This window comes from Eumetopias jubatus, unplaced genomic scaffold, assembly GCF_037043125.1.
Source record: "Eumetopias jubatus isolate StellerSeaLion01/CBP00866 unplaced genomic scaffold, mEumJub1_p1.0 scaffold_13, whole genome shotgun sequence".
In the NCBI taxonomy this organism is placed as follows: Eukaryota; Metazoa; Chordata; class Mammalia; order Carnivora; family Otariidae; genus Eumetopias; species Eumetopias jubatus.
In genome coordinates this window covers 64,369,628-64,391,491 of record NW_028274819.1, presented here as the reverse complement: position 1 = coordinate 64,391,491, position 21,864 = coordinate 64,369,628, and the positions used below count along the sequence as shown (strand labels likewise).

The following is a 21,864-nucleotide window of genomic DNA, read 5'->3' as shown; positions in this document are numbered from 1 at the left end:
TGTAGTCATCCCCTGTGGAAGATGTGTGCCTGGTGACTTTGGCTGGCTTTCTGAATGCATGGGTGTTGGAGGCTTAGATCCTGGGGCACCTCGTGATAGGGCCATTTTGGTGGGATGTACAGAAACAAAGCAGGTACAGGCCAGGTATGGGCCTCGACAGTCTCACAGCTCTTCATGTAGATTGCACCCTGGCCAGAGAGCTGGTGCTGTAGTGGCTGTTGTCTGGAGGCAGTCCCAGGGTTCTCACCTGGTAAGACAGCTGAAGCTGAAGAGGTTTCATTCTAGGCAGCTTGGGGCTCTTCGTGGAGCTAGTGCCCTGGCAGGACAACTTAAGTTTAAGTGAGCCTGGGCCAGGGGTTCCCAAGACCCTTCGTGCAGGTGGCAGCCTGGTTGGTTGTGAGCTAATTTGGAAAGTCCTGGGATGCTCTTAACTGGGGGTATCCTGGCAAGTTATCTGGAGGTGAAGTGGTGGGGGCCTGGATTATTCTGGGGTGCTTTGCACCTGTGCCACCTTGGCAAGTCAGCTGTTGTGAACACTGACCGTGGGTGTTCTGGTGTGGTCTCCGCTGGGGCCACCTTCACAGACACTGTGTTGGTTTGAGCCAGGGGCCTAGGGCTTGCTGAGGTGGTAGGCTAGCTGTGGTGTCTGCTTGCGTCTGTGCTCTCAAGGTGGACGGGGAGGATAAACAGCGATGTTCACCACCCCCTCTGAAGCAGAAAATACCAGCAGCTCCTGCAGTGTTTGGCAGAGTTCTGGGGCAGGATCTTTTATATTCTAGTTACGCTTTGAAACCTCATTGTTTTTTCTGTATCCCAGGGCAGACAGATCTGCTCATGGTCATTCAGTACTATCATTCCCACCATGGCTCTCAGTGTCGGGATTGGGGGTTCCCTTCATGACTGTGTCTCTGTCTTGCCTTTTTGTATGTGATACATCTTTTGCTGTGCAGAAGCTGTTTGGTTGGCTCTGTGTTGTTCTTCAGGAGGAAGTGCTTTATAAATAAGGTGTAGATTTGGTGTGTCCATGGAGGAGGTGAGTTCACGGTCCTCCTGTGTGGCAACCTTGGACTGGAACCTCCTTTTCATTTTGATAAACGGTTTTCACAAGGCTTGGTTTTGTTTAGTTAGCCAAGAAACATTATACCTTGTGGCATAACAACAGATTATTTTACATTCCATGAAAACAATTCTGTATAAGGTGATGGCATTCTATATCACTAGGTTATTTTAATTTTGCTTTCCAGGAAATAACAGTACAACAACTAATGTCTCATTTGGACTCCATCAGGAAAGACATGGTCATCCTAGAAAAAAGTGAATTTGCAAATCTGAGAGCAGAGAATCAGGTGATACAAGTTTCGGTTTATTACTAATAAAATAACTGATTTCACATATTCCACTTGGTGATGAATAGGGCCAAATAATGATTTTATGTGGTCATTCAATAATTATCAAGGTTTTAGATCAAAGTATACTACATGTTTAACCATAACTAACGTTTCTATGTATAAATTATAGTTTCTTTAATTAATCCCAAAGATTAAGGGTTGTACCTTACACATGTAAAAGTCACATGGAAGGGAAAATCTTTGAGCTCTATATTTATTATATAAAAATTCTCATATAGCTCAATATAATGTTCTCAGAATTTAAAGTAATGTGACATTTTCCATTTTATATGATTCTGTGCTAACTTTTGTCAGTTAAAATTAGAAAACTTTCTGTACTTCAGTTGGAATTTTGATCGCTAGCTTAAATATTTTTAAATTTAGAATATCAGTCATGGTTTAAAAATAAAGTAAGTAGAACAAATTTTTACTGTTCATAAGAATTTTTTGAATATGATGAAATACTACTTTCCTTTTTTGTGTAGTTTTAGTTAATAGTTAATTAGAAATGTGTAGAGATCGTCCAGTTTTTGCTAATGCAGGGTTTCAGATTTGTTGAATAAATCATGCCGTGTTTGGTATAATGGCAATTGCATGTGATTTTTTTATACCTAGAAAATGAAAACTGAATTGGAACAAGTTAAGCAGCAACTGATAGTAAGTTTAAGTACTTTTCTCACTTTAGAATATTTTACTAATTTCAGAACAAACATTATGAGATTTCTTTTTTAATATTTTGATTTTCTTTAAAGAATGAAACCAGTCAAATCAGAGCAGATAATAAACTGGACATCAACCTAGAAAGAAGCAGAGTAACTGATATGGTAATGTGTTTCTAAATGTGTTTTCTTGGTAACTTAATTCCTTTATTATTCCGTCTAGTCTTTTTTTTTTTTTAACCTCCTGATTCATCATATCCTTTAGTTTACAGATCAAGAAAAGAAACTTATGGAAGCAACCACAGAATTTACCAGCAAGGTAAACTAGTATGTAAAAATGTCTTTTATAACTGTTCTTATGCCTGTACCTGAACTGTGACTTCTGTCAGAATCCAGGTAACATATTTTGTAACTAAATTATTTGTATATACAAAGGAACTATTTTTTGAAAGTAAGGATTCACAATTAGCATTTAAATGAAGGCAGAGACTAACAGTAAATATTTATTGAATGCTTATTATGTATCAGATACTGTTTTACTTGCTTTACTTCTGTCCTCCTTATCAGCCTCTGAAGTAGGCCCTCTTTATTCCCATTTTACCAATTTGGAAAATGAGGCACAGGGGAAGTTAAAGTTACATAGCTAATAAGTGGTTGAGCCAGAATGTGACCCTGGATTCTGAAATCCATACTCTACAACTGTTTACCTTCTCCTAATCCTAAACTGTAATCCATGTTTAATCTCTATAGCTTGAGTAAAACCCAGCTTTTTGACTCAGCCTACAAGTTAAAAGCCATTTGGTCTATGTTCTAACAGAAGAGACATCACTCTTTTTTGCTGTTGTTTTTATTTTAGAAAGAACATGAGGAGAGGGAGGGAGGGAGTCTTAAGCAGACTCTGTGCTGAGCTCAGAGCCACAGGCAGGGCTCAGTTTCATGACCCTGAGATCACAACCTGAGCCAAAACCAAGAGTCGGCAGTTTGTGCCACCCAGGTGCCCCGAGACATCACTCTTTCTTAATTATAATTAAATAGAAGGGAAGGTCTCATTTGTCTTTCCAGGTATTCTATTCTGTTCTTTTCTTGGCCAGACAAAAGAGATAAACAAGGAAATCAAATTCTCCAGAGCTTATTTCTAAGCTCCATATGCTATCTTATCTCCCTGGTGTTACACAACAAAAGCATTTCTGCCATTCCCTTTATTACTGCTGCCAGTTCACATTATAAATCTGGGTGAGTTTTTTCTTTAAATCGTGCAGAAGTTTTAACTGTGATGTCCTGAGGATTTTATACACATAAAATGTTTATAGTTCTAGGACTAAAACTTTTCCTTTCCTTCTTAGTTTACCATCTTAGTTTATTATCATATATTTTAGGTCTCAAATTTTTTACTATGAGGCTTTTAGTAGAATGTACCCAAAATAAGATAATCCAAAGAAATTAATAATAATCTCCAAATATCAAAAATTGAATATTATTTTTGTCCATTTATAATGTTCATGTTTTTTCTGTCACTGTGCTTTTACTGTTTCCCCAATTAAGACCTTTGCAATACAAAGTTAGCCCATAAGTGAGGGTTTCTAATGTAAATGTTTTGTCCATAAAACATAGGGACAGAATTTGTCTCATTCTTATTTACTGCAGGATACCAAAACCAGAAGTATTATTTCTGAGACCAGTAATAAAATTGACACTGAAATTGCTTCTTTGAAAACACTGATGGAGTCTAACAAGCTTGAGACAATTCGTTACCTTGCAGGTAAGGTAATTCGCTGTCTTGTTAAAAAAACAAAATTCAGTGTAGTAAAGCTGAAGATCTAATTGGCCTTTTTAAACAATTTGGGCAGCCTCTTATCTAGCAAGTAGAGGGAATGGAAGCTCAATGCATTGTACATTATGGGAAGGAATGTGGGGCAAGGAAGTTACTAGCAAAAGAACAGGATTGTTGCAGGCAAGGTCACTTTCCCATGAGGATAAAAACAAGGGGTCTTTTACCCTCTGGGAGAAGGGAGAGGGCCCATGTGGCAGACCCATTATCACTAATCGGAAGATTCCCTGTTTGTTCAGTTAAGACTACATTTCTGGGAAAGTTTGAAACTGCGGTTAATGTAGATATTAAGCCCTGGTTTGCAGAATAAGCCTGAGTGATGCCATTTGGGGCCTGTGGTTTAACAAGTCACCCATTTGATCAGTCTCAGCTTAACTGAAAAATGTGATCAAAATTTAAGGTATTAGTGCTGCTCTCAGTTACCACTATTTTGTTGTTCTTTTCTCTGGTATTATTAGGGAGGCAGAATGTCCTTTGTCCTTCTAGCTGGTCTAAGAAATTGACATGAGACAGATTAACAAGAGAAAACAGACATGAAATTCCAAAGACATTCAGGCAATGTGAGGCTTATATGACATCCTGAGCAAAGGATTGGGGGGGGTAGGGGGTCGGGATATATAGGGAAGGACAGCCAGGCAGGAAGGTGAGAGGAGATGTTTGGAAAAATAAAGGTTGCTGTTACACAAATAAGCGTCTTAGGTAAAGAGGAATCTCAGTTAGTAGCTCTGTATAGGCTGTCCTTTCTGTAAATGTAAACTTAGGCAGTTTGATGGGGAGGTAAGGAGCTTTTCGTAAATCTGCTGGGTTTTGACTGCTTTTAAGTCAAAGTAACATTCATGGGCAAAATGGCCTATCTTAGGGCAGCCTGCCCTTGGCACTTGAAGTTCCCTCTGAAACTACCCTGAAGTTTCACACATTTAAAGTTGAGCCCTGGTAGATTGTTCCATCTTGTTGAACCAGTCTTTTAGTACTGGCAATAGATCAGCTCAGTTATAATCTCATTTCAGGAGGTCATGATGCAGGTGTATTCTCAAAGTTAGGCCTGTGATTTAATTAAATAACTGATCAGGTGTTCTGTTTCGTTAATTTTTCTGAGTTCTGAGGGTAGCCAGCCATGACTTGTAGATGTCAGGCTGGACGCATCTTCAGCTGGAGTGGGAGCAGGCAATGACAGTCTGACAGATTTTCCTGGTTTATAGTCCACATGTCTCTGATCTTTCAAGTACCCCTAGAACAATAGGCATACAGGTTGTCTAGATGTGAGGTAGTGTGATTTTTCTGAAGGTTACCTCAAGTTGTTTTTATTTGGTTTGCAGGGCTTCAGGGAAAAGGGCAGTTTTAGTTCTCAAATGATTCCAAGTCAGAAAGGTAGGAGAAAAATTGAAAATACGAGTTTAAAGAGTTGTAGCTAGTCATTGGAGAAAACTAGAGGTAATCTGGATCTAGTCTAGTTTTTGATGAGCAGTATTAAAATCTAATACACAGGGGTGTGTTTTTCTTTTCTGTAATCACCATTTCCACCAAAGATAACCAAATTGATGCTAATTAGTTTGCAAAATAAGTTTGGTTTTAAAAAAACTTGGCCTTATTAATTTACATAAGTGTAGCAAGAATAGCAGTTGATCGTATAGGCTCTTTAAACCTGCTTTGCTGGAACTATTCATAAGAAATCTCCAGATTAAATTTTCAGTAGCCTCTCAACTACTTGCCATCAGACTTCACCTGCAATACCTATAGATTTGGGTGAATTCTTCTTTTCTCTAGGTTCCTGCATTGGCCAGGAAATGATCTTCTTTACTCACCTGGTAAAGCTGCTGGGAACTCTGTAAGCGATAGTTATTTCCAAGGAAGCTTTATAGGCTCCATAAAGTCCTTAAAGCTGTCTGGTCATATCTGAGTCTGTGTAAATCTATGTCTAAAATAGGACATTCCAGTCAAAGCCTTGATCATATAACCAATTTCCCCATTGTGTCCTGTTACAAGGAGAATAGATTCTTATTTAAATTAAGCAAACTTCCATGAAAATAGAATACTCACTGGGTTTCTGAATGCTGGAGGGATCAGATAGGGAGAAAAAGATAAATGTTTCAAATTGCTGTGAATCAGCTTAAGAAAAAAAGTTTCCTTCAATCTGGAAAAACAAAACATTTTAAAAAGTCAGCAGTGCTTCAAAGTCATAAAAATAATTCTCAGTTCATTCAGTCCGATTTATTCTTGTTCTGCCTAAATCTGGTTTTTTTACTAGTAAGTTCAGAAATTCTTACCTGGTCCAGTTTTATGATCTTAAGATTACTGGAAACTTGTACTCAGAGTTCTTTACATGAGTCTCATTGAAGACATTTGCATTAGCATCAGAGTAAAACAGTAACTTAAAGATGACTGTGGTTATAGATGTGATTGGAATTCATTACAATGCAGTTGATAATTCAGTTTTTTCTGTATTATACAACACTTCAAGGTAACATACCAAGATACCAGATTTTTAGGAGTTTCACTTATTTTATTAACATGTCTATAGGAGGGTTTAGTGTCACTTTGACAGTGCTTCCGCTACAATTTACTATACCAAATTTTCACAAAATTTTAAATGTTAGATTATGATCCAAAAATTTTAGGGTTTGGTTTTTGGAAGTATATTAAAAAAATATTTGAAAGGTTTGAACATCTGATTAATTATTATGAAATAGCATTTAATTATTTAACCAAAGTGACAATAAAAGATTTCAAAGGCAAATAGAAATGGTTACATTCTTGTGAGCAAAATTTAGCTCTTTTAATGTTAAGACTCAGTTTTCTTAAGTCCTCAAATATAGCCAAAGAATCCTTGTTTTCTCGGCAGATGACTTTATAAAAGTAAAGAAAAGCTTTGTTTACAATTTATTAAGAGCAAACCAGTAGTTCAAGAAAATTATTTACTTAAATTCATTCTATTCTTTTCTAAAATTATTGTTCATAAACCTTCTACAGCTTTATTTATTACATTCAGGCTTTGTCCTAAGTTTTCTCTCTTTAAATAACCACTCTCACTTTAGGACAAAATTATTATCTTTTTGTTCAGCAAAACTGTATTTTGTCAACTCAAAAAAAAACCAACCTCAAAGTAGGTTAGTAAATGCTTTTTTTTGTCTTACCAAGGACTAAAGCCTGGGAGACAGTCTTTCATACTGCTCTGAAGAACTGCTCAGAACTGCTCACAAGCACATATAGCCCCTCCCTTTCGTAACTACAAAGACCCTTAGGTCATCTTAATACATTATGTTTCTCTCATATCTGATTATTTGAAAATATTGCTTGCATGCCTCTGCTTAACTGATTTTCTGTTTCTACCTGTTTGATTTCTCCTTGAGGTCACTTGAGACCTCAAGTCAGAGAAGGCCAACATTGGTTGCATCCTGCAGTTTTAGTACACAGTTTGTATTCCTCATACTTTCCCTGCATACAGTGTTGTTTCCCTTATTTCTAGTCGTAATTACGTTTATTAGAATCCTTAACTCTTAGAAACTAGTTTCTAGTGAAAACTATGTAGTAAACAATTGTGAACTGTTCATAATTTTTAGAAACGTGCTTCATAGCAAAGCACAAAACATTTTCTAACATCCAAATTTATCTTTAATTTATCTATAAGACAAAAATAGATAATTTAATGAATTTATCTTAATGCGATATTTAACTTAGAAAAACATTAAAGTTTCAGGTTACCAAAGATCTTGGAAGAAATATAAAAGTTTACATACAAACATTTTTTTATGTTTATTGTTCTTAAGAATTATGTTCAGACTACCCATAAAACTTCATGAGGCAATAAAGTCAACTGCTGTCCTAAGTTTATTTTCTGGTAAGTTTTGCAAAAGAGATAACATGAACATATTTAACTCTTAGTAAACACATGCATAGTAGACATGTCTTTAACCAACAATACTAAAGTTAGTCTCTAGCTTTCTGAGTTTTGGACCACCCAATCCTTACAAGCACTTGTCTTTATAACTTTTGTTTTTATTCATACTTGTCTAGAGGACATTAAAGGCTTGATTTCCAAATACTCCTCCCCACCCCTCCGTGAAAAACTTCTCCCTAACATTGGTATTTCAAACAATGGCTCTTTAATCCTAGAGATGATGGGGATAGAAAATTTACATCCCAAAGGTATGGAGAGATTATCCAAGTTTTCCGTAAGGTGGAGATAGAACATATCTGCTTGTTATCAAAGGTGCTGGAGTCTGGGCACAAGAACCCTTTTAGAAGTTTGCCTTTTTAATTTTCAGTCACAGGCAATTGTGGGCTATGTTTACATTTTAAAGACCTAAGAATTTCAAGGGACAGTGAAAGAATGCAAAACAAACTTTTTTCCTTCAGAGTTTCAGATTGCTATTTAAGATTTGGCATTTTTTCTTAAGTGCAGGACAATTTTGTACCAATATCCTGATCTTTTTTTTTTTTAAAGATTTTATTTATTTGAGAGAGCGAGAAAGAGAGAGAGAGCGCGCACATGAGAGGGGGGAGGGTCAGAGGGAGAAGCAGACTGAGTCTGCTGAGCAGGGAGTCTGCTTCTCCCTCTGACCTTCTTCCCTCTTGTGCTTTCTATCTCTCATTCTCTCTCTCTCTCTCAAATAAATAAATAAAATCTTTAAAAAAAAAAATATGTGGGTGCCTGGGTGGCTCAGTTGGTTAAGCAACTGCCTTCGGCTCAGGTCATGATCCCAGAGTCCCGGGATCGAGTCCCACATCGGGCTCCCTGCTCAGCAGGGAGTCTGCTTCTCCCTCTGACCCTCTTCCCTCTCATGCTCTCTGTCTCTCATTCTCTCTCTCAAATAAATAAATAAATAAAATATTAAAAATAAAAATAAAAAAAAATATGTATAGATATTGTGAGAGGCATAGGTGGGCTTTCATTTTTTTTCTAGGGTTGCATTTCTGGTTTTATAGAGATTTGTAAGACAAAGACAGTTGTTACTAATTCGCACAAAATTGGATTATGGCCTGAATATCGGGCTTGGCCTGTTTTTTTAACTAAATTTGCTTTATATCAATCAGATTTTTAACTAAAATTTTAATCAGAAACTTTATGCCTTTGCAAAATCTTTCTGAAGCACTTTAACAAAAGCCTGTTACTGGGTATACAGTTCACCCTTGGCTTTTCTGTTGGCCCCTGAGTATTGGCATTTCACAAACCATTTGTAGGAGGGTCTAGGAGCAATTTTGGTCATTGTTCCTCTCCGAATGGGGGCTGTGAATAGTCTAAATTTGGTAGGATTGTCTGAAAGTAGAGGTAAAAGGCCTTTACACTTTAAAAGATTTTCTGCTATCCAGGGAACACAATTTCTTTTGTGGCAGGTGGTCTAGGATTTACTTCTGAAGGACATTGCATAGGAATGCCTAAAGCTGGCAGAGCCTGATTCCAGAGCCCTGGAAGATAGGAGCAAAGAGAGCCTACTGCCAGTCTTGGGTGCTTTGGTTAACATTTCTTCTCTGGCTTTCAGCATTTATATGAGCAACCTGTATACTTTTAACCTAGAGATTAGGCCAGAGTTCTCTGTGAATCCTGAAGGTAAATGGAAATGAAAACAGATGAGGCTGGATTTTAAGAAGGGGCATTTATGTTGGATATGGACATTGATTTTTGTCTGAAGTCTGATTTCTCTTCATCTTGTCAGGGGAGTCCCTAAGGCTAGCCATTATACTAATACAATTGAGAGCTGTCTATAAAATAGATATTTTTAAACCTGTACCTCTGAAACAAATAATACATTATATGTTAAAAAAAGAAGATAGTAGAAAGGGAAAAATGAAAGGAGGGGAAATTGGAGGGGGAGACAAACCATGAAGGACTATGGACTCTCTCAAGAAGCAAACTGAGGGTTCTAGAGGGGAGGGAGTGGGGGGATGGGTTAGCCTGGTGATGGGTATTAAGGAGGGCACGTAGTGAATGGAGCACTGGGTGTTTTATGCAAACAATGAATCATGGAACACTACATCAAAAACTAATGATGTATGGTGATTAACATAATAAGATTAAAAAATATATATAGCCAATTTAAAGGATCCATTGTCTAGGCAATGACAAATAAGATCTATCAGTAGTAACTCAAATCAATAAGCCTTTAATGGCTTAACCAAAGCCACAAGAGGCATCCAGAGAAGGGTGGAGATAATGTAGCTCCTGTGAGCCGAAAGTTTACTCCCAAAATTAATCTAAGGAAACAAAGGCCTTCATTGCACAGGTATTAAGGATAATGCAATGAAAACCGTGTCTCTGATCTCCCACATAAATGTGAGACTCCTGTCACAAAACCACTAATCTTTGACACCAGGCAGGTGCTACTTAGGAATGGGACTTTCCAGCACTAACAACAAAGTTCCCTATGGCCTGGGACCTCTCATAAGAAACTCTGCTGAGAGGGGCATAGCTAGACAGGGTCAGAACCCATCTATTCAACTGGCCATCAAGGTGTATCCTCTGGAGAGTGGAGACCAAAAAGAATATTCTCAATGGTCACAAAGCCAAGCTCTGAAGACCTAGAATAAGACAAAAGGAAAAAAACCATCCAGTTTTTCTTGTAGCTAAGCCTTGGGGTCTCTTGGAGCTACACTAATACCTGGGAGGCTTATACTATGGATTGTGTGTTTTACAGTCTACCTTGTTGCACAGAAGTTTTCTGGAACTTGGCAAGTGACCTGTGTCAATCTAAGCTGTCCAGGACCAACTTATCTTAGCATGGGAGTCTTTGAGCTAGGTGCCAAGCACTCTACTGGCTTTTAAGTGCCAAACCTGTGCCCACCAATTTTGTGGCTTTGGCCTCCAAGATGTCCCTTAGCAACAGCCTTTACCTCACATATGACAAATGACATAAAAGACACAGGAAAACAAAGTCCCTGGGATGAATTGGATCCATAACCAAGGAGTACTCTACTAAATTTACCAACAGTCATTAAGCCCAAGGAACTAGTTCCACAAATATTTTTTCCTGCTCATCTTCATTTAGAAAAAGGGTTCTCACCACTCTTGTTCTTGACTCAGATTCCACAGAGATTTCTAGGAGATACACGTGATAAGAAATCTTACCCTCTGCTGGCTATATGTCAGATTTCCCAAGGATCTCTCTGCTGCAGCAATGCTGGGGGAGAGTGGTATCCAGTGAGTTTAAAGCATCCTGCTGTTCATACCAACTGTCAGGAAGAAAGAATGTCCTCTGCCCTTCAAGGTTCTTCTAGCTGGATCAAGAATCAAATTGACATGACACATTAACAGGAGAAAATCAAACTTAGTTTCATATGGACATGGGGAATCCACAGACATGAAATCCCAACAACAGGCAACATGAAGCTTACATGACATCCTGAGCTAAGGAGAGGGGTTACAGATCCTGGGGATAGAGAGGGGAGGAAGGTCCATTAGCACCAGTCAAATTCAAACAAGTCAGAGACTGGAGGGAATCATCTTTTTAAGCCAAGCAAGCTGTTTTTTCATCTTTCGTAACTGAGTTTCAGCTTGCCCAGAAGAGTTGCTCTAGGCATAGTAGGTGGTCACCAGAGCATAGACACCACTTTGCTCAGCTAAAAAATAATCGAGAGCTATTCTATTATCAAGGACAACTTTGGCTACAGAATCTAAGGATCTTTGTTGGGCTGCTATTTTTTTTAGCAGCAAATTTTATAATTAAGAATTAAGGAGAAGTTCTTAATCATAGTCTCATTTATAAATATATCCCTAAACAGGGAAATAGGGATTTGCCAAAAGGAGTGAATCCTGAATCAGAAAAGCATCCTGGTATAAATCCTTTAAACTTAGGGGAGTCGAAACAATGCAGTGTCTTATTTTGCTGGTGAAAAGTTAAAGGCCTTTATTTACACAAAACAAGACAAACATGTACCTCAACACACCAGCAGTAACGAAAATATGTCACTGCAGACTGTCCAAGAGAAGGCCATGCACACCACCAGCAGTTCCCAAACTGGACTCAAGCAGACTTCCTTCAGGGACTATGGACTAGAAATGAGGAAAGGACTAAACCAGTAAACCCCAGTAACAGGGGGAAGGATTCCAATGTGGAATTGTATACTGAACCAAGGGCTAAGTCCATTAGAGCCTTGTTAGTCTAGACTGATTCATTAACCCTGGACTGGAAAGCCAGTTAGATGGGTGGCTTGAACCCAAAAAGCAGAGCTGAAACTGAGAGACTTACCAAGGGCCCTCAAATGACAAGAAAGTGAACTCTCAGCATTTGCGGGGTGCCATACCTGTGTTTCTCATTGTCCCCAAAAGCCAATAGATGTTTGCTTCAGATCTCACCACTGCCACCAAATCGGTTAAAAAAACAAACCTAGTAAATTTGAAGATCTAATTGGCTTTATTAAATCATTCATGAACTGGGCAGTGTCTCATTTAGCCAGTAGAGGGGAGCTCCCAGGAGTTGTACAAAATGTAAGGTTTTGGGGCACCTGGCTGGCTGGCTCAGTTGAGAGAGCATGTGACTCTTGATCTTGGGGTCATGAGTTTGAGCCTCATATTGGGTATAGAGATTACTTAAATAAAACTTAAAAAAATGGAAGGTGAAAAGGAGAGTTGGGCAAGTAGGTTATTAGCAAAAGGATTGTTCCAAGCAGTCACTTTCCCTTAGTGGAAGAGCAGGAAGTTTTATGCAGATCACTTCATCTTGTGGGGGATGGAGAGGACTCATGTGGCAGACTCCTCGCTGATCCACAAAATTCCTGACTGACTGGTTAAAACCACACTAAGGTTTAAACTACAATCAGATATTAAGCCCCAATTTGGGGGCTTGGCCTAATGGGGCCTGTGGTTTTAACATTGTGTTTGTCAGAGAAAGTAATTGCTGTCATTTGATATTGAGACCTGTTAGCTCCTATCTCCCAGGGTAACCATGGAGCACAAAAGAAAAAGAGCTAAAACAAACACATTTCCTTTATCATTTGGCAGTGCTGGAAGAATAGAAGTTTAACAGGCAGTAAGTTTAAGATAGAAGTTTAACTGGTGACTCTGCAACCTACTAATAGGAAAACGCATATGGATATCAAAGAAATACATAAAAACAAGTACAAAGTGATGCAAAGATAAATTGGTTATTCCACAATGGAATAAAAGAAATGAAAATTTTACTTTTATTCCTATGTTTTTCCATAAGGACTTACAGAAAAAGATCACTAAAACAGAGGCAAAAACCATAGCAAGCATAGGGGGAAAATTACCCTTTACTTTGAATCCGGTTGAGTACAATTAGAGACCCCAAAATTAGATTGTCACATACTGAGCTCTTCAAGTACCATGTGACTGACAGTTACAGGGCCCGAAGGAGTGAGAAGAGTGCGCTACTTTTGTAGTACTTTTCTCTTTCTTTTTATAAAAAGTAATGTGTTTTACTATTAGAGTATATCTCTTTTTAGGCCTTTTCTTCTGTATATAAATATTGCAGATTATTAAAAATAACTAGATTGTATTGTACAGACTACAGCTTTTTCAAATTTAACCAAATGTTTTAAGTATCTTTGCATATCAATGTATATGTATGTTTTTACTAGAAAGTATTCCATTATATGAAAATGCCATAATTTATTTCTCCAAACCTGTTAGCAAACATTCTCCCAATTTCTCATTATAAACGATATTGTACCCAACAGCCATGTGTGTGACACGCACATGTGCGAGCACACACACACATATCTTTTTGCCCTTATGCTAGTAGTTCTATATAATTGTTTAGGACCATCTAAAATTGGGGGTCCAAAAGATACGCACATTTAAGATGGTTTATGTTACTGGATTGTTGTCCAAAATAAAACTGCTGATTTATACCCTCAGTGGTTTTCTGGGCAGCCTCTGTGAGTGAAGGTGGAGCCCCCAGCCCTTAGCTGATACATACCTCCTTTACTTTCTTCACCTTGAATCTTTTAAAATATTTTCTCTTTTTAAAATAGCTTCTGTTGAAGATTGATTTGAAAAAGAGTTCTAAGGCTAAAGTAAGTTTTGAAAACCACTATTCTAGCAAAGTCTCTAACTAGAGATCTTCAGTTCACTGCTGATGCTCAGGGGAAATTACAAAATAGCCCAGTTTGCAGTGTTCATTCTCACTTTCAAAATAGATCTCAGAGCAACCTAGGTTAGGAGTAGCTTCCGATTCTACTCAGCTTCCTCTAAGAGTGTTTACCTAGATCGGTATCTTAGTTAAAGTCCCTTTATCCTCGGTTTGAAGATGGTGGTGATCTCCAAAAAGCTTTCTTTCAGTAGTGGCTGAATGTAAGGCAGACTTGAATAGACTTAGTGGAAGTGACAAAAGAAATTAACATGTCATTGTTTACAAAAATACTTTTTCTGAGTTACCTTCCTTTCCTTTTTTCACTGAGGATTTGCAACCAGCCATTCTGAAGGCGTTTTCTTTTTTCGACCTTATCCTTCAAATCTGTTACTGCTGCTGTTGTTGTTAAGCCTTTTAGGATATTAAAATTCCGTAATCTTTGTGGAAAGGTAACGTCATGAGTGGATCCACTGAGTGTAGAATACCTGAGATGTTGCCAATAAAACAATAATATTTCACTTATTCACATACCTAATTTAATCAAGAGCAGAGGGGGAAAAATGAAAAAAGATACTAATAAAGCCCGAGCATTCAAGATCTTGGATTTCCTTAGAGAAGAAACCCTTACAAAATTATAAATTGTAATCAGTTTGGTTATTTGGTTTCCCAGCATTATCATACATAGAAGACTCTTACTTTCAGTGATCATACATCCAACTTGAACTAGCTTAGGCATAAAAAGAAAATATATTAGTTTACATATTGAATTATGGAAGGGCACAGGTATAGCTTGACCTCAGGGATAATTGGAATCACAGTTTACTCTGTATCTTGTCTCTGAATATCTGCCTCATTCTCTTATGCCATCTTTCTCCAATCCATTGGAAACATGGCTACTAGTAGTGTCCAGATTCCTATCATTCGAGTTTCGCCAACCAAGAAAAATTACCCCTTTCCTTATTTCCAATTCAGAACAGCCCTGGGAAGGCGTCTGAATGGCCCATTTTTGAGTCAAACACCACCCTTTGACCCAGATCACTGTTGCCAAGGAGAGAAGCGCTCTAAGATAATGGCCGTTCCAGGTGATCGATATAGTTAATGTGGCAGATTCTGTTCTAAACAGACAAGAAGGCAAGCTAACATTACAGAGTACTTAAGAGGTACCAGATACACGCTCACCTGAGCATCCTATGTAGGGATGTGTCCTTCACAGGCCACGGAAGATAAACAACAAAGGTGAAAGCAATTTGGGTAGCAAAATAACACCAGTGAGACATAGTAACCACTCAGAACAGAAACTTCAATACAATAACCATTGTGTTGTACATTCTAAAAAGGAATGAAATGCCTCCTTCCTCACAACAAATTAAGTGTTCATTTGGTAGTCTAAGAAAATTTATCAGCTGTTTGGGTTAGCAGAGAATATATTCGCCTACACAGCACTGTATGGCTTCAAGAAATGACAAATCAGATTGAATCCTTCAAGTGGCGAGAGGTAAGATGAACAGAATGGTTTTTAAACAGTAACTCTGGACTCAGGTACACATAATGTTGAGTCCCTGTTCCACCACTTGCCAGCAATTTATAACTTTGGGCTGGTTGCCTTATCTCTGCAATGGGATAATATCACCAATCTTATATGGTTTTAATTGCGGTTAAATAAGGTAATGTATATAATTGCTCAGCACACTGCTGTGGAACATGGTAAAGAGTATAGGATCCAATGGATGAATGTATAATTGACCAGAATGTATAACTGACAAGAAACTTAAGTGTTACTCTTTTTCCTCAAATATCCAGCCTCCCTGTGTGTCTTAGGCCTAATCCCATTTCTTAAAATTAAGGAAATGAAAAAAAAGAAATGACCTTGTTATTAACCAAATTTCAGTTAGTTATTAGGATCAAATGGGATAATGTGTAGAGTTATATGTTTAAATTACAGTAGCTTTACTATGAAAGGCTGTTTCTTGGATCTTTAGTCATAAAAGTTTGCCATTCATCTCTGGGCCTCTATTTTAAAAGTCAAGGCTATTTAAACTAGAAACTAGGGAGTCCCTGAAAGCCTCACCCAGATTTAATTTCTTAAAGGAGAACAAAAAGGTTTTCTGTCCAGAATCTAGCAAAGAGTAGGTGGCACATTAACTACTTTAAAAGCCTTTTCTTCTACCTGCAATTTTTTAGAAGATCTTCATTAAAATTCCATGTACAAATTTTTTATAATCATGAAATTGTTTTTAAATGTACTGAAAAGGCAATTAAAGTTTTCTTCTCATGGATGATATGGCTGTCCATTTTATTACATCATTTTTTAATTCCGGTAAGATGGTTTTCCCACTTAATAAGATCTAAAATTAGATTGCATAATTATTTAGTAGTCATTGTTAATACTAATGTTAATGACTTGAAGCACTGTTTATAGATTCTAACTGACATAATTTGTAAACTATCCTTGTTCTGGTTTAAAATATAGGAAGCTTTTAAGAATTGGTATTTATCCTACCCTAAAGGATATATTTTATCCTTAGCGTAATTTTCTGGGAATAAAAAACCTAAGGTAGAAAACTGGTTGGACTTCCTTTGTTTTTTGCTCTTCGTTTAATTTGAAGATGACATTATTGTGTCTGTCTCTGCAAAATAATATCAAATGTGAAACCCATAAAATGGTATCTTCTTTTCACAGCCTCAGTGTTTACTTGCCTGGCAATAGCATTGGGATTTTACAGAATCTGGAAATAGTAGAGCTACCATATTATGCTGCTGTGGACTTAGAACACTACACCAGGATGCATTTATTCTGAACATGGAAGTTGTGGCAGATACTCAATACAAGGTTATTCAGAGTACATATGGACTAAAAAATACTTTAAGATGGGAAGATGTGCTTTGAGTTTGTGTTTTGTATGTGTCTTTATTATGTTGAAAAGCTGTCATTCAAAACCTGATTGATTTGAGATAGAGGCTTTTTGTCTTTATCCTTTTCATAGTTCATAGAAACTGATCCAGAGTTTTCTTGTGTTTGCTTGAATAATGTATTTCGTAATGTCTGCTGCAAATTTAAAAACTATTCCCAAGCCTACATACTTGTAATTGTATTCAGCTTCCCTGGTAACTACTGCACAGTTACCTTTTCATAGAAAATAAAATCTTGTTTTAACAAAGTTGTTTGGATTTTAAAGGCAACTTACCATATATGGAGATTGGGTTTCTTAGTAGTGAATTAAAACATTGAACTTTAAAATAATGTGTGCCCTAGTTCAACTGTAGGACATTTGGTATGAAATCTTCGAGTTGCTATGTCTTGAGCTCTGATTATTACATACACTTCATTTTTTTGATTCACAAAAACCAGTTTATCCGTGCTTCTTAGGAACCCATCTTAAATTTACATAAAATGAAGAGGGTTTTTTGGGTTTTTGTTTGTTTTTTATGAGTCACTTAAATTCAGTAAACTTCTATTTGGTGACTAAGTAGACCAAGCAGGGTTATATAAGGACTAGTCAAGAGTCAGTAAAAACCCTTCACCATATTTGAAAAACAAAGTTTATAATTCCCATTTCGTCAATCTTTAAGAATTCTGATACATGAATATTTAAAAGTATGCAGTATTTTTTTAATATGAAGAAAAAAAATGAGGCAATGGAAACAGCAATGGTCACCAACGCTGAACTTACTGATTGTTGTTTTGTTGAATAATAGCTACCACTGCCTATACAAGGGGGACTGTGCTAAATAATATATAGCAACTCACCTTTTTTTTTTTCCAAAGCGGTGGTATTATCCTTATTTTACAGCTGAAAAAACAAGCTAAATGAAGTTAAGGTCACACAGTTGTAACTCACACAACTGAGGTTGCCAAGGCTATACAGCAGACAAGCCACACAGTCTTTAAATTCCAGTCTTTAAATTCTTTCTTACTCGGTATTCTAGTCATCTACAAGTTGAGCCTCTATCTTGATAGATGGACAAATAATCTAAGGCATGGGAAAAAAACATTTCTACTTACATCTCTCTAACGTCTTTTTCACTTCTGTTTTTGTGTTTCACTAACATAATGTGGCATAATGTGTATATATATATATTTGGTCTTTGTCCCCAATTCCTGTTCTCCTAAAACCCTTGTACTTTCTTGATAGGGGTAATTACAAGCTTCTGTTTTCTTGGCACAAAGCTCCTAAAATCCTCCAGATCTCCTGAATGGTAAGAGTGTATTCTGCATGCTGAGGGGATAGGTGGCTGGGAGCCCTTCTGTAACTTCAGAATGGGGACTGGTTGCCAAATAGACCAAGGCACGATTATAGATTGGAACTTTTCAGCCTCCCTGATCTCCCAACTCAACCTCTGGGAAAGGGCGAAGACAGGAGAGGAGCTGAAGGTTGAGTTCAGTTCCCACTGGTCAATGCACTGAATACATTGGTGCTAGGAGGGCGGCACACAGAAGGAAGTCATGGGAGCCCCATGCACCTCTCACTCCACACCTCGTCTTACGCGTCTCCAGTGGGCTGTTGCTGAGATGTATCCTTTCTATTAAACTGGTGACACTCAAGTGTTTTTCTTCTGAGCTCTGTCAGTCATTCCAACCAACTGTGGAATCTGAGGAGGGGGTTCAGGAAACCCCCAGATGTATCACTGATTAGTCAGAAGTACCAGTGACAACCTGGGACTTGAAAAAGGGTGTCTGAAATGGTGACATTCTTGTGGGACTGAGCTTTTAACCTGTGGTCTGACACGAACTCTGGGAAGTTAGTATCAGAAATGAATTGTTGAACACCCAGACGGTGTCCAGAAAATCCAAGAATTGGTTGTGTTGGAAAACACCACGCATAACAGAATACATATATGTGATTTATGATTAAATACATATAATTTCAGGATTGTATTAACAATTTTGATTCAGCAGCTATAATACCCAAAATAATAATGGTTTAAAGAACAAAGAGGTTTAAGTTCTCTCTTACCTACAGTCTAGGTATAAGCTTTCCCAGGCTAGTATGTCGGCTCCATGGTATCCAGGCACAGGATCCTTTTTATCTTACTGTTCTACCATCCCTGGTGTTGCCCTCATTCACAAGGTCCCATGACTCACCACCATATCCACATCCCACAAGCAGAAAGGGGCAAGATGTGGGCAAGCCCCTTCCCTTTAAGGTCATGACCCTGAGGTTATATACACACCATTTTTTGTCCATACTCTATTGGCCACAACTTGGTGTTTTAGCTGCAAAGGAGATTGGGAAGTTAGCCTTTATCCTGAGCAGCCACAAGCCCAGGCAAATCCTAACACTGCGGAAAAAAGGGAGAACAGGTACTGGGGGACAACCAGGGAACCTCTTCCTTCAAGGGTGCACGCTTCTATGACAACACTCTTCTAGTTATTTCCTACCTCAGTGGTACAGAGAGAGACTGGAGATGTGGCCTTGAGAAAACTGGAGCAAGAATAACAAACTATGTACAGAGTAGGGATTCACCTTAGGGTCACCAGCCTGGAAGGAAGGCTGTGTCTAGTCCCAGAAGGTGAGAAACTGGGTTCGGGTATTCCTGTAGTGGTTAAGAATGCAGACTCTGAACTTTCCCCACTGAGGTGAGAATCCTGGCTTCACAGGGCTATGTGATTCTGGGCAAATTACTTAATTCCCATCTGTAAAATACACCTATCTCCTACTGCTGTGGTGAGAATTAAAAGATAGTATGTGGAAAGGACTCGGCACAGGTCTCACACATAGTACGTACCAAATAAATGTTTTATTATAGATCGAAGGCCTTTTGCAAACCATAGAGAAACCAACAATGATCAAAAGGATAGGTGAGGCATTTTTTAAAACTGGCTTACAGACCCCCGACCAGCCTGAACTGGTCTCCCATGCAAATACGCTCATGTTAGGGCAAACTGGTCCCGATGATACTGTGTCAGAATGGCCTTTAAGCATCCACGGAAAGTACGTGCCAGGGTCCAGAGGGTGGGCAGTCGGGGGTGTGGTGAGAAGGCTGTGGCCAGCAAGGCCCAAAGCCAACAATCAGATCTTCAGGGTGCGGCAGATCTAGGCAACTGCCCCAAGACAGTAACAAATTGGCTACACGGAGGAGGAAGTGGGTAGAGTTAGAAAGGAGGGCATGAAGTCAGAATTGAAATGAAATGCTGTGGTGGTTTTTTTGGTCAGCAACATCAGGAGGCAGGGGAGGGAAGAGAGAATAACAAAGCCATGTATTTATTATCCTGTCCAGTCAGCCTCATTTTTATATTGCTTTCTTATAAAGCTTGCAAGACAGAACAATGGTTGAATTCTAAAACATTATTTAAATCAGTATTTTTAGCAAACATATTATGAGGTTTTTTTTACAAGAGATGTTTATTTTATATAAAACTTAGTCCTGAGATATTTGGTTGCCGTTTTCTAAAATTTACTCGTCTTATTTGCATTATCTCCTGAGTCCAGATGCCTTTTTAAAAGTCATTTGAAAAGTTTAAAAATGATACTCTCTAATAAGTAAAAGATAATTTTTAATGTCTACATTTCTTTTGATTACTAGACTGTACCACCTTATAAAGTTTGTGTGAATACTTGCAAAATCAATTACTCATAAATATATAAAAAGTATTTGGGGAGGGGGAGTCCAGCTGAGTACATGTAATTTTAGCAATCCCTTTGATATTATATAACATATTTCTGCCTTCAGAAATGAAATACTATATAAGATTAACTCTGAGGAGAATTTATATAGATTTACATTTCTATCAATTTAAAAATAAAAGAGAAAAATCAAGCAAGTTTATTTAAAGTTATTTCACTGATCAGTACCTTCTCACAAAAACTCCCCCAGAAGACACCTTTTTCTTAATTCGCCTCTTCTCTTTGCTTGACTCACAAGAAGAGTCATCTTCCTACAAACAGGAAAAGAGGGCCAAATGAGAAAGCTACACTAGACACAATTTCATCTTTCTACATTATCTGTTCCACAAGAAAAAGTTTAACCATACTAATATTTTCAACTCTGGATTAAATTTCTTTTGGGATTTTGTGTAAGTAAATTTTCCAATCTGAAGTACCAGTACATCATATTCTGTGCTGACTCACAGACTAGGGGACACCTAGAGAAATCAACCAGTCCTGTCTCTACCCGAATACATCCCCAAAAGAGAATGCCTAGTTATTTCTGCTTTTATCTTACCCTAGCACTTCTCAATATACTGCTAACTGACATACGCAGTGTTAGAAAGGCCTCCTCTGGATTCGTTGCAAGCCCTGTAGTGCTAGGAATCACATTTCTTGGTTCCTCCATTCCCTCCTCTGTGTTCACACAGCCTTCTACTGCCCACTGTGCCTGCCACCACTGTTCCCAAATATTTCTCATCCAGCATGGTATTCTCAGGACCCCGCACAGAAGATTCACTTAATGAATGCCATGGAAAGGAGCAAGAGAGGGCTAGAAATACAGTGGATGTTCAGTGGATGTTAGTCATCTATGAATAATTCTCCCTGCACCCAGCTGGTCAGGACAGAGCTGAATGCAAGGGCTCCAAGAATAGCACAAGGCACAGGGCCATGGGCAGAGCCCACCCCTGGACTGAGTATTCCCCAAGCTGTTCCTGCCCACACCCTTGGGCTATAAAAAGTTACTGTTATCAAAACAGTAATAGTTATTATTATCAAAAACTAGTTAAGTGCATTACATATGTCAAACTACCCTAAGAAACTACCCTGAGAAATTTTTTCCTGGAGAGAAATTATACTATTACAGATTGTTATTTAGAGGGGGGGAAAAGTCTTAAAGGTACAGCTGAATGTAACCATAGGTCCTGACCAGAAGGTGGCAGGAGATTGAGGCAGAATTTCTTGAAGAATCAATGAGCACTGAATGGAAAGTTCATTTCATTTCTACTTTATATATTTACAGTCCCAAATAAACAAATTCCTCTACTTGGAGAAACACTGGGCTCTATACATTTACCTACTGACAATGTTTATTAA

General features: G+C 38.0%; 2 protein-coding genes across 3 annotated transcripts in view; one reads left to right on the top strand and one right to left on the bottom strand.

Annotated features, from left to right (window-relative positions):
- The window catches only part of CCDC90B (coiled-coil domain containing 90B), a 40,099-nt gene extending 19,440 nt beyond the window's left edge, over positions 1–20,659 (top strand). For both annotated transcript variants that reach the window (XM_028126751.2, XM_088018094.1), the window contains exons 4-9: positions 1,245–1,346; positions 2,004–2,045; positions 2,141–2,212; positions 2,313–2,366; positions 3,692–3,806; positions 16,581–20,659. In XM_028126751.2, coding sequence (XP_027982552.2) covers positions 1,245–1,346; positions 2,004–2,045; positions 2,141–2,212; positions 2,313–2,366; positions 3,692–3,806; positions 16,581–16,636 — 441 coding nt within the window. In that variant the 3' untranslated portion in view covers positions 16,637–20,659. The remainder of the gene's footprint in view (positions 1–1,244; positions 1,347–2,003; positions 2,046–2,140; positions 2,213–2,312; positions 2,367–3,691; positions 3,807–16,580) is intronic.
- ANKRD42 (ankyrin repeat domain 42) overlaps positions 19,627–21,864 on the bottom strand; it is a gene marked incomplete at its 5' end in the record, with an annotated part of 88,208 nt that continues 85,970 nt past the window's right edge. The window contains 2 exons of the mRNA XM_028126800.2: positions 19,627–19,968; positions 20,695–20,777. Coding sequence (XP_027982601.2) covers positions 19,920–19,968; positions 20,695–20,777 — 132 coding nt within the window. The remainder of the gene's footprint in view (positions 19,969–20,694; positions 20,778–21,864) is intronic.